The sequence below is a fragment of the Macadamia integrifolia genome, chromosome 4 (genome assembly GCF_013358625.1).
Source record: "Macadamia integrifolia cultivar HAES 741 chromosome 4, SCU_Mint_v3, whole genome shotgun sequence".
NCBI classification, from domain to species: Eukaryota; Viridiplantae; Streptophyta; class Magnoliopsida; order Proteales; family Proteaceae; genus Macadamia; species Macadamia integrifolia.
In genome coordinates, this window is record NC_056560.1 from 26,968,273 (window position 1) to 26,980,298 (window position 12,026).

Consider the following 12,026-nt stretch of genomic DNA (forward strand, 5'->3'; position numbering starts at 1 on the left):
AATTAATGTGATATCTGTTTTATCCACTAATGTATATTTTTATCATTATAGAAACAAGACACATTTTGTTTTTTAAACCAAGGTGTCCGAGTCAGCTTACGCACACCTTGACTAATCCTCGGAGACACCTTGACTAATCCTCGGAGAGACTAGCATAGCAATCCATTGCCATGATCTCCACTTAAATCGTAGATGCACAAATGATGAATCGAACTTGAGACTGTGTGCCTATTCCACACAATTTCTAGTTTACCCTAACCATCTGGGCAACCTACTAGTGGGTACAGAATAAATAAGAAAACATACACCCACACTCACACAATGCGTATGATAAGGTTTGATCCCATGACCTCCTCCTTTGGGTGCCGACTCTATAAGCCGAAGCTACCACCACTAGGTTATCCTAGTGTTCGTAACAAGACACATTTATACCTCAGTCAAAGAAAAAAAACTACTAATTAGTATGGAATGTTAATTAGTACATTTGCCCCTTTAAGCAACGGCTGAACTAACTGATCATAGATCACCCTTCATTTAATTGAGTGTCACCCTTCATTTACTTGAGCGTCTAGCTGTTTGCTTTTTTATCATATTTTGCTACTGGTCGTAGACCACCCTTACTAGAGTAAAAGCGACGCACCCTTAAAACAAGCACTTGAGCGGAGTCCAAACCCCATACTGAGTTGCTCTTTTTATTAATTAGAGAAGTTCTCTAGATTTGTCTTCCTAATATTAACAACACCTCAATTGCTCATATGGTAGGCCAGATCTTGTTTTTCACGTGTAGCCTTAATCAGCTATGGTTTCGACTTTCGAGGCATTTGCCTTTTACTTTGTTTTAAGCGGTTGGAGGTATTTACCTTAATTTTACTTTGTTTTATGCTTTTCACTTGCTTCCCTCCCCTTCCCTTCCCTTCCCTTTAGAAACTTAGGATTCAGTTTCTTTCCACCTATGGTGAAAAGAGAATATTTTCATCCGACCCTCTGATTCAATAGAGATGGGTATATTTTGGATCATTTGTTTTTTTATGATATCAAAAAAATATATTATAGAAGCAAATTCTCAGATATTACATCAAAATCATGCAAAAGTTGAGTATTTTCTAATCTAACACGAGTACCCAACATCCATAAATACAACGTAGAGTAGTTGAAGATCTTTCTTTATATGGATACGGAATAGATCCAAACTAGAGTAAATTTTCCAAAAAGTTTAGAAAGGCCAACTATTCCCCATAGGTTTTGGAATAAGTTGAAGTCTGTTTTTCCGTTGAAACCCAAACTTTAGTTCAATCCTACTTTAGTTTCAGAAAATTTTAATCCATGCAAAACACCCAAGGCTTCAATTTCCTCCATAGATTCAACACGACTCTGTGTCCAAAAAGTTAGCAATACTAATACATACTAAGATGTGATATGACAAAAAAGGAAGAGGCAAATATCGTTCTAGACTGTCTTCGGGATCATCTGTAATGGATGAGACAACATCAATTGAGTTGGTGCTAGGGAATAAATTCAATTCAGATATCCAACGAGTAATATTGTGAAGAACTATCACAAGGTTGGGGTCAATTTTTTGTGTAATTATATTATTTCTATGCCACCATAAAAATAGACCATTATAGCAACTATGCAAAAATATATTCATTTTTTTGGATCATTGACAATAGAAAGTGAGAGTTTTTATGAACCCATAATCCAATCATAGCATCACATAATTATTGGTATCCTCGGATAATCCATGATTATCATATTTCATCCCCTTACTTTTGTAAGTCCCAGTCTACCTCTTTAGTTACATCCATGGGCAATAAAGATAGGAAATCTTTTCACCAAGGGTGAAAAGAAACTCTAACCAAACTAGAATTCTTTTTTACTGCTTGACTAAGTCTTTCATCCATATAACCACTCTGTGTGTTGACAAGGATTTAGTTCTCGATATCGGTGTAGGTATTGGTCTTTGATGATACTAATCTAGAACAGATTGCATTTATGCGTATCAGTTACTTTTGCTCTTGCTTTTTGAAAAAAAGCAAAAAAAACTTTTTTTGTACCATGTTATCCTTGACACAATATGTGTTACTGAGTCGGATTGATCAAATATTGGGTATTAGTCTCAACCGGTACCTATACGATACGGCTGATACGGCAGATATAATACTAATATTTGAAACCATGGGTGTTATTGAATTTGTTGGGCCGGAAAGATTGGGCTTGGATTAAATGCTAAGAAATCTCGATTCAAAGGTAAAATGTTAAAAAAAAAAAAAAAAATTAAATTAAATTTAAAGTGAAACCAAATGTAAATTCGTTTGATATCATTCTTACCAAATTGGCATCAGATCAATGTCATATTAATATCGATTAACACCAATATAATAACAGATATTAATAATTGAAAGATTGTGTGATTGTGTCATTCTAGCGTACTTGTTTCTGTTTCTGATAAATTGTTTTAAGTTATCAATGGCTTTTGAGAATTCTTTCCATACAGTAGAGCTCATTTCTCTTGAATATAAAGACAATTCGTTTTTCAAGTCTTCTTCCTTTGTTAATTATTTTAAAGTTGATTGACCAATTGGATTTATCATATGGTCTTACCTTTGGCAAATTCTCTCCGTTGTACATTTTTTGAAACTCGACCGATATCTATCTGTTGCTAATTTGGATCGGCCCATATCGGCCAGATTTGTCCATTTCATTTAAAAAGCACTTTTATTTTATTATTTTATCTTTATTCCTTATCAATTCCCTGATACGTGTTTTTGCCAGGAACCGATACCGGACTACCAGCCCCTGTCAAAATACTGACACCAGCCCCTAGTTTCATTTTGGTGATGATTAGATGAAATTACATTCCCCTCCTTTGTACCGTATCTAATTATCAATCATCTCCCTTATACTTTGGAACTCATCAGAATTCTCTCACCCCCTCCCCCCGCCGCGCCAACCAAAGTTCCTAGATGCTTATTTCATTCCATTATTCCCTAACAATGCTAGATATTGGACTAAAAAAATAAACATAACCCTCATCATCTCTAACCCTAAATTCTAACTATTATAAGAAAAATTTACCCTCATCATCTCTAAAACCTCTAACTCTTAAATTAGAGAGAACTGCAACTAGGTGGTATTCTTGTTCTTCAACGGTACCTGAGTGAGCGACATTTCTTTCTCTCACTAAAAAGTAGAAGATGGAGGGGGGGGGGTAGGGTTTCAAAACCAGAGAAAACGATATAACGAGAAAGGTTTTCTTCATTAGAACACGCGGTGGAAACGATCTAGGTCCTTCTTAGATTAGGATTTTGGATTTACTTCTTCTTTCGTTTTTTCTTTCTTGAAAAATGTAATTTAAAGCAATATGATCCTTCTTTTTTTTTTTTTTTTTAATTAAAAACAATGGAGTTGCTGAGAGAAGTGATATTACATAATTTTCAACTTGTGAGGAATGGGGTTTTATAGGACTTGATTAATGTGAAATTCATTTTTTTGTTCCTCCTGCTACTGATGATGATGTTAAGTGAATATTCCTAAAGAGGATTTTTAACATATGTAGTGGTGGGAGGTTCTTTCTTCATGCTGCCGATTCAGGCTGAATATTAAAAGGGGTGGGCTTTTCCTTGGGATTGGATTTCTAAATTTAGTTGTAGGATTTGGTTCGAAGTTCTTTCTGCATCCTTCCTCTAATCAATATCCGTCGAGCTTGAAGGTCCTTTCGTTCAGCTCAGAGGGAGTTCGTATTGATCTGAAAAATCTCTCTTTTGTTTTTAGGTAAGGATCAAGAGCAACCACAGATCGACCCGTTGAAGAAGATGAGTTTGTCCCTTGGTTCACAAACTCAAAAACATAAGGGAAGGGTCATTTAGGAATTTTTTAAAAAATAAGGGTAATATGGGTATCAGAATGTTAATGATAGTCTAATGTCATCACTTAACCGTGATAACTCACGATAATGGAATGGCAGTAAACATGTAGGAATTTCTGGGAGAGTTATGATAGATTTCAAAGTAAAGAGGAGATGATTGATATTTAAATAAAATACATAAGAGAGAAGTGTAATTTCATTTAATAATTAATATATAAAAAATGAATTAAAGAAAAAAATCAAAAGGTAATGTGTCACTTCACTGAAAGTGGCTCATAATTACGTTGAAATTGCAAGTGAGATTTTTTTTTTTTGGAGAAGAAGTGAGATTTGCTTCCCATTTAATATCGTCTCCTCCGTGATGCTAGGGATGCGAGTTATTAAAAAAAATATAAAAAAATCCTTCAGATCAACCGGTGTAGCCTGCGCTGGTGACATTAGTTTTTGGGAAAACGAATGTTGCCAGGCTGCGTGGTCCCTACATTGAGATAAAGCGGGGGTAACCATGAAATGTGAAAACTCAACCCCTGTTGTTGCCCTTAGCCGTTGTCATTGGTCCCACACTAGTGTTGGGGTTATACAACTTGGTAGTGATCCTTTGCCCTTGTTTTCTTATTAATTCTTTTGAGGAAAGACGAAGATGCTTGTGTGCACACCCTCCTACTGGCCACACATGTTAGGGTGTACTTGCGGGAGATAGCGTTTTGTTAAAAATAAAAAATAATAATAATATAATAGTCCATGTGAGAAGGCTACGCCTTAGGCTTAGAGGGTCTTTTTCCCAAAGATAAAATAGGGAAAATAGCACTATTTGGTCAAGCCCCTTACAAGCAGACATAAGGGGTGCCAAAAAAAACCACATGTCTCCCTGGTTGGTTGCCTATGTATCTTCCTTGCTTGGTCTCCACCTTGGAGCAGTGGCTATGAGGCTAAGTAGCAATCCTCAGCTGGATAAAATAGGGAAAAAGAAACTTAAAAAGCAGTGTGACCCATATGCTCAAACACAAAGTTGAGGCAAAATGATCACTTCGTCCCTTATGAAAGGCATAAAATCCTACCAGGTTGATACTTCCATAGACACTGCCATTGGCCCCATGTTGGCATAGAGGCCATGCTACCTTTCAGGGAACCTTCTCCCAATAAAATAGGGGAAAAGAATGCTATCGATCATGCGCTCCTACACCCAAACACAGGTAAAAAAAATGACCATACCACCCCCTATATTGGATGCCTTCGTGCATGCTCCAATAGCATGAGGGGCATGCGACCATGTAGCGTTCTTTGTCCCGACAAAATAGGGAGAAAGAACCCTATTTGTCTAGTGTAGGTAACACCATCACGGGAGACCAATGGTAGGGCACTTAAGAGCATCTTCAGTGGATGAAGGTGGGGGGGAACATTATGGTCTTTTCGCTCTCATTTATGTCTAGACATAGGCAACACCAAATTGACAGGGTTCTTTTTTCCGACAAAATAGGGAATGAGAAAAGAGAACCCTAGAAGGCAATGTGACCTCTACACCCAGAACACAAGGAAGGGCAAAATGGCCACCCCATCCACATGGAAAATAAAAATCCTATCATTGTAGCCTTCTACTTGTGATTCTATTGATCCCTGTGGTGGTGGTGGTGCTGGGGCCACATTACTTGTAGGAACCCTCATTCTATTAAATAATAAAAAAAATCTAGTAGTGGCGTAGAATCTTACACTACTGGTCATAGAATTAAGAATTCTCTCACGATGGATAATTGGGTAAATTGAGACCCATTTTCTAGCCAATCTGGTAGTTTTCCCATTCTTCGAAGTTCACACTGCACACCATGGATGGATTCAGCTTCGATGTCTCGTCTCTACCCTACTCCTGTTGCATTGAAAGAAGGTCGAGAACCCAAGACCTTCTTTCAATTGATGGTAGCAGAGCTAATCAATTGTTCTCATCTTCTAACGGAACCAATCAGCCAATGTTTTTTATACGGAGAAGCATTGAGAAAGTTGAAGAAGATTTCATTTCATGGCTGAGCTTATCTTTGCGGAAACCCTAATTAATTTCAGAGGACCCAGATGAGCAGAAGACGGAAATGTCTATTTCAACAACGCCAACGTGGCTGTATAGATGATAAGGCGGTTCTACTTGACGGGTAAGTTCCAAAAAAACGAAGAAAAATCTCTTAATCGTCTGAGATATTTTGCTAATTTGTGTTTGTGGTTAGCTCTCACTCTCACTATATCTATATTGTCCAGTAATGGATTAGGGGCATGCTCGCAGCTCAACCCCCCTCCCTTTCCCTTCCTACTTCCTGCCCACACGGCCAAACTGACTTAGCAGCGAAATCGGCGGCCACAGGTAACACTGAATTGAATTGAAGCGTTCTAATGGCGGCCTCGACAGCTTCAATCTTCTCCTCAACGTTGCAGCCTCTGTACGCTGTCCGGTCTGTGTCTAGTTGCAACGCTGGTCCATCTGTATCTAACACTAATCGTAAGTCCCATGTTTTCCCGCACTTTTATCTCGTTTTGTTTCACCTACTGTAAAATCTGAATTGGCAGCTGGGTTTAGTCTTTCACCTTCAATTTTGTTGTTCTGGCTTTGAATTTGTTTAAATTACTTGAGATGTCCATGGTATGAATCTATGATATCCACTTGTCTAAAATCTTAATTCTGCTGGGTTTAAAGAATGAAATCTTAGAAGTGGTGTCTTTGGATTCAGAAAACCTATATTCTGAAAAAACTGTTTTCTATTTTCCTTTTTTTTTTTTTGGATTTGATGTTGGTGCAAATAATGAATTCAGTCTCATATTTAACTATTCAATTAGTGGAGATTGGACTTTAGATTGGCAATTTTAAGTCTTTGTGGAACAGTTCAACCATATCTGATGTAAGCACAAATGTGTTCAACTGCAGCAAGTAATTTCACGGGCGCTCCCTTGCGGCTGTATCTTCGAAAACAGAAAGTTGTCAAGATAACTAGGGAAGTAAGGGCTGCCGCTGTTGCAACTTCTGTTGTGGAGGAAATCAAAGAGTATGTGTCTTCTTTCATGGTTTTGCCTTTAAATTCCTAATGGATGCTTTGAGCCTCCATAGATGTTTTTGCCAATAAATTTTGTGGTTCTTGATTCAATGGTATGCCAACTTCTATTAAAATACAAATGATTGGAGATGACCATTTGCTGATTCCCACTGCTAAGATCTCATAGGGCAAACAATGAACTGTAAATGTCGGGTAATCAGGTCCATTATATCTGTCATTATTTTGTGATAGTCAAAATGAAAAGTTGACTACAAAATGTTTTTGTTGGTTAGGGAGGGTAATCTGTCGAGGTCATTTTTTGATCTAGAGCATCTACTAGGATTTATCTTATATCAGTTGTGGTGTTATGTTTCCATTCTTAAGATCATAAATACTCCAGATTTTTATAAAAAATAATGAGGGATTGAACGTGCAACAGAAATTAAGCAACTCATTTATCCGTTACAAGGGTCATATCAGGTGAATATCTTACAGTTCTGTAAACATTAACTGTATTATCATTGTTGAGTACTTAAAAGGGAGGAGGGTATCATTGTTCAAATTCTTCACAAAAAATTGCTTGATTTCTGTCGCAACGAAGTGTACAATATTTCTTACTGTGATTTTGTTTCTGTCATGTGTTCCCTACGGGTAAGGATGCCATCCCTCTTCATGTCCTTTAGCCTTGACTCAAAATTCCTCTTTGTATGCTTTGAAATATCTTCAAATATTATTAGTTTAACCATTCAACCGCATTTGGGGTTTTCTGTGAGCATTACTGCCATTCCTTACCTAGAAGCAATTTATGTAAATGCCATGGTTGTAACTAGGGGTGTCAACGGTCCGGGTTGGTGCGGTTTCGGTCTGGTTCCACCGGTTTCGGTGTGACTTTGGAACTAACCGAAACCGCCCCATTAAAGAATTATCGGTTTCGGTCTAGTGTCGGTTTCGGTGCGGTTTGGGTTCGGGTTGTACCGGTTTGGATTTATCAGGTTCATTTCGGTTTGGATCGGTTTTTTAAACCGGTATGGAGCCATTAGCTTGGGCACTTGGGCTTGGGCACTTGGGTTTTGACAGGTTGAAGTTGAATAGTTGATAAATGTTGGGCTTGGGCACTTGGGCTAGTGTTGGTCCGGTTGGACACTTGGGGCCTTGGGCTTCTCCCACTTGAGTGTTGGCCCACTTAGATAATTAGATTAATGAGTTTTAAGTCCGGTTTTATCTTGGGCCGGTTTGGATCGGTTCTGGTTTCGGTGCACATTTCCGGTGTTTCCTGTGGCCCAATGGTCTAACCCGAACCGAACCGAGACCGGATTCAATTTAAAATACATACCGAAACTGGCCCGATAAGCCACCGGTTCGGTTTGGATCGGGCTTAATCGGTCCGGTCCGGTTTGGTTTAACCGGTCCGGTTTAGATATTGACACCCCTAGTTGTAACCTTGAGCTCCTCTTGTTGTCAAATTTCATTTACTATTTCCTTTGTAGAGCTGAAATTTACTTAGCTATTGTACTGTCATTCTACAGGTATTCACTTTCAACATGGGCAGAATTTGACCTTGGAAGTGCTCCTATCTTCTGGAAAACCACGAATGGACTTCCTCCTGCTTCTGTATGTTGAGCGATCAAGCTGACTGATTCTACTTATCTGGTTTTTGGTTTTATGACTCCAACATTGAGTAGTCCAACTTTTGACAGGGAGAAAAGCTAACACTCTTCTACAACCCTGCTGCAAATAAACTTACTCCAAGTGAAGAGTTTGGAATTGGATTTAACGGTGTGTTCTTTGATCACTGTATTGTTAATTGCATATTATTTTAGCTACTAACATATCACAGTTTCAGTGATTCTTTTATTTTTGAATCAAAATTTCATTAACTTTCTTATTGTGTAATGTGCTCTTTAATCTAAAGATGTGTAGGACTGATCTTGTTGTTTTGTTTACAGGGGGATTTAATCAGCCCATCATGTGTGGTGGTGAGCCTCGGATGATGCTCAGGAATAACCGGGGAAAAGCTGATCCTCCCATATATAGCATCAAGATATGTGTTCCTAAGCATGGTTCGTACTGTTCTATCAACATTTATGTATTATTTTCTTTTTCTTCTTTGTGGAAGTGAAATGATTGTTTCCTTGTGGACTCATGGAGATACCTTGTGGCAGCTGTGAACTTGATCTTCTCATTTACAAATGGAACCGAATGGGATGGTCCCTACAAATTGCAATTTCAAGTTCCCAAGGCATGGCGAAACAAACGAATCGATTTTTTTAATGAGGTATTAAGCATATTACTTCTTGAGCTTGGAGTGTTACTAGTTAGTGAGCTTTGCTTCTTTTTTTTATTTTCTGAATGCTTTGGGGGAGCTCCACAACAGAAAAAAGTCTAGACGAGGAATCCTATGAATTGAAATATTGAAAGAACACTCATCCTGTATGCAGGGTCTAGCCAATGAATTGGGCAAAGAGGGTGCCTGCGACAGAGCAATCTTTCCAGACTCGAACATTGTTTCCAATCGCTGTGCAATGATTGGAAACTTGACAGTCGAAGGGGTAAGTATGCTGTAGTATGCTTACATAATGCCCGTACTCTTTAAACCACTGCAAGTTATTGAGGCCATGACTGCAACATCTTTGTTTTCTAAAAATGTACTGTACAGGGAGATCGCTGCAATCTGGACTTCGTAGTAGGATGCACAGATCCAAGCTCACCCTCCTTTAATCCATTGGCTAATGTTGATGATGGATCATGTCCAATAGATTCAGACACTGAGGAATAGAATTCTTGGCAGCCTTTCTTCCAGGTTCCCACTTATATCACTGTATCATAACATGTTTCTTAACTTTTTTTTTTGTAACATATGTAGCAAGAAGCAGGAGTAACTCTCCCTGTAATGATAATCACAATGGTATTTTATGGAGCTTGTCTCGATTATCAGCTAACAAATATGGTTGCAGAATGATGTTGGGATCAAATCGCACCCATTCCATTGGGGATTGGGTTGAAGGTCTATGGGGAGGGGGGAAATCCAAATTGGTGCATCAAAATTATTACTTTAGTCTTTTTTATGGTAGGAAAAAAAAACTAAGAAAAAGGAAAAATTTGGGGGGAGAGTGGGTTGGCTAGGCTCGTTTTGGTTGAAGACTCCGCCCACTTCTTGATTCGATTGACCCACGAACCTAACAAAAATTTGTGGTGCACATTATTTTCATATTCTGATTCCCCAAAACCCACCCACAAGAAAGAAATAAAAGAAGGAAGACTAAGTTTTCCTTCCGGTAGTTGAATATGGACGGTCTAGATGGGACCCTTTTTCTCCCCACCTCTCTTTCTCCTGCTGTATGGGGCCGTGATGGGTCATCCCATGACTCATTCACCATGGCATTAGGAAAGCTTGGTTTTTTTTTTTTAAAAAGTGAAGAATAAGAGAAAAAAGTTTCATGTGCTATTTGAGGGTTTTTTTTTCGGTTGAAGCTATGAGGGTTTGAACTCATGGTATCATTAATCTGTGCAGCTTGCAACATTGAAAGGTTATGTGATAATTATGGGTATCGAATATTTAAGAAATGATATGGTTTGGTCACATATCAAAATTTTAGACACATCATGAATCAAGGGAGAGGAATAGGAATGGGCATTCCAATTGGAGTCAACTGATTCGAATTAGAATCCTTTTAATACCCTATTTCTAAACCTTTCTTTTTGAATAGACTATGAATGCTTTTTTTTTTCAATAGAAAATCAATGAAACTTAACTCTTATAACAGGATCTACAAGTATTTTGGATGTTACATTATAAGTTAAACTCAATCACATTGCTTGTGCCTAAGAACTCAAGTTTGGTCATATGTCTACTGACTCTAATCCATAGGCTGAAACTACCATTAATTTAGTGGTTGATTTGGGAATGGATCCTCAATTCCGCATTCCTCCCAAAAAGGCCTCGAGAGGATGAACTTATACATATAAGCTTATCACAACTAACATCAAGAAACAGTCATATAAGCTTATCACAACTAACATCAAGAAACAGTCATATAAGCTTATCTCAACTACCAACATGGAAACAGTCATAGAAGCTCATCTGTGAGCCTGTCAATGCAACATGATGGACTCTAGAAATGAGGGAGTGCCTGTCTATTAATGTAACAGGATTGTATCAACACATAGATTTATATGTGTTTCACCCAAGATGGATTACATCCATGGCAAAACGATAACTAGAACTTCCTCTATTCATATGAAGAAATAACAAATCCTAAACCCTCAAATTTTCTGATGAGATCACCCTTTATATTGGGTTTTGACCCGTTATAATATAGAGAAACTCTAATCCCCCAAAAAATAAAAAATTATCATATGATATATCATAATATGACTAGCCATTGGAAAATGAACACATACCCTGAGTAGCCTAAGAGACAAGCCACCGACCAAGCAAGACACATCACCATCGGACCAGATAACAACATTCATGGTCGAAACTTACTCCTTTGACCACACTGGTACGATTGAAGACCACCAGACCCAACCCTTTATCTAACTAGAGAATGACTGGTCCCTCGTTAGGAATGGTCACCCCTTCCCAAGTCGACCATGAAATCAAGGGTAACTCTAACCATCCTAATTGGCAAAGGTAAAGTTTCTACCAAGTATATTTCCCTTAGACCCATATCTACTGTCCACATGTTATTTGGATTTGTCAACTCATCATGAGATGGTGATATCTATAATTGCGTCTAAACCTAACCAATGCTAACAAGCTTGACTGTGGTTAGATTAGACGATTGCCAAACCCAAGCATAACCATGGTTGTCACACCCCGTTCACATAGAACATAACCGGTGACCGAGTTAACTCCGGTTAACCCAAACCTGTCAGGATCATCTGATACAGTACGCCACCACAGCATACCCATATCTAAGATAAGTATTTAAAAGTTCAGCGGAAGACTTAAATTACCTGTAAATATCTTCAATATACTTGATATCCAAATTGTAGTATATAGCTAAGTACATGTGGGCCCGCATGCATGATATTTACATAAAAAGAATAACAATTTACGTATCAAGTACACAAAAGGGGAGGTCATCAAAAGAATCAAAAAGCAAAATCATGTACGGTGTCATTACTGCGGTCCCGTAGCACAGCCCTTG

The 12,026-nt window shown here is 38.2% G+C and overlaps 1 protein-coding gene across 1 annotated transcript; it reads left to right on the forward strand.

Moving 5' to 3' along the window:
- Positions 1 to 5,673: 5,673 nt before the first annotated feature.
- Positions 5,674 to 9,816, forward strand: LOC122075938 (protein POST-ILLUMINATION CHLOROPHYLL FLUORESCENCE INCREASE, chloroplastic). The gene is made up of 9 exons (XM_042641163.1): positions 5,674 to 6,003; positions 6,107 to 6,344; positions 6,768 to 6,885; positions 8,400 to 8,484; positions 8,571 to 8,649; positions 8,820 to 8,933; positions 9,036 to 9,148; positions 9,312 to 9,422; positions 9,530 to 9,816. The coding sequence occupies exons 2-9, from the start codon at positions 6,239 to 6,241 to the stop codon at positions 9,647 to 9,649; spliced, it is 846 nt and encodes a 281-aa protein (XP_042497097.1). The 5' UTR covers positions 5,674 to 6,003; positions 6,107 to 6,238; the 3' UTR covers positions 9,650 to 9,816.
- The last annotated feature ends 2,210 nt before the right edge of the window (positions 9,817 to 12,026 follow it).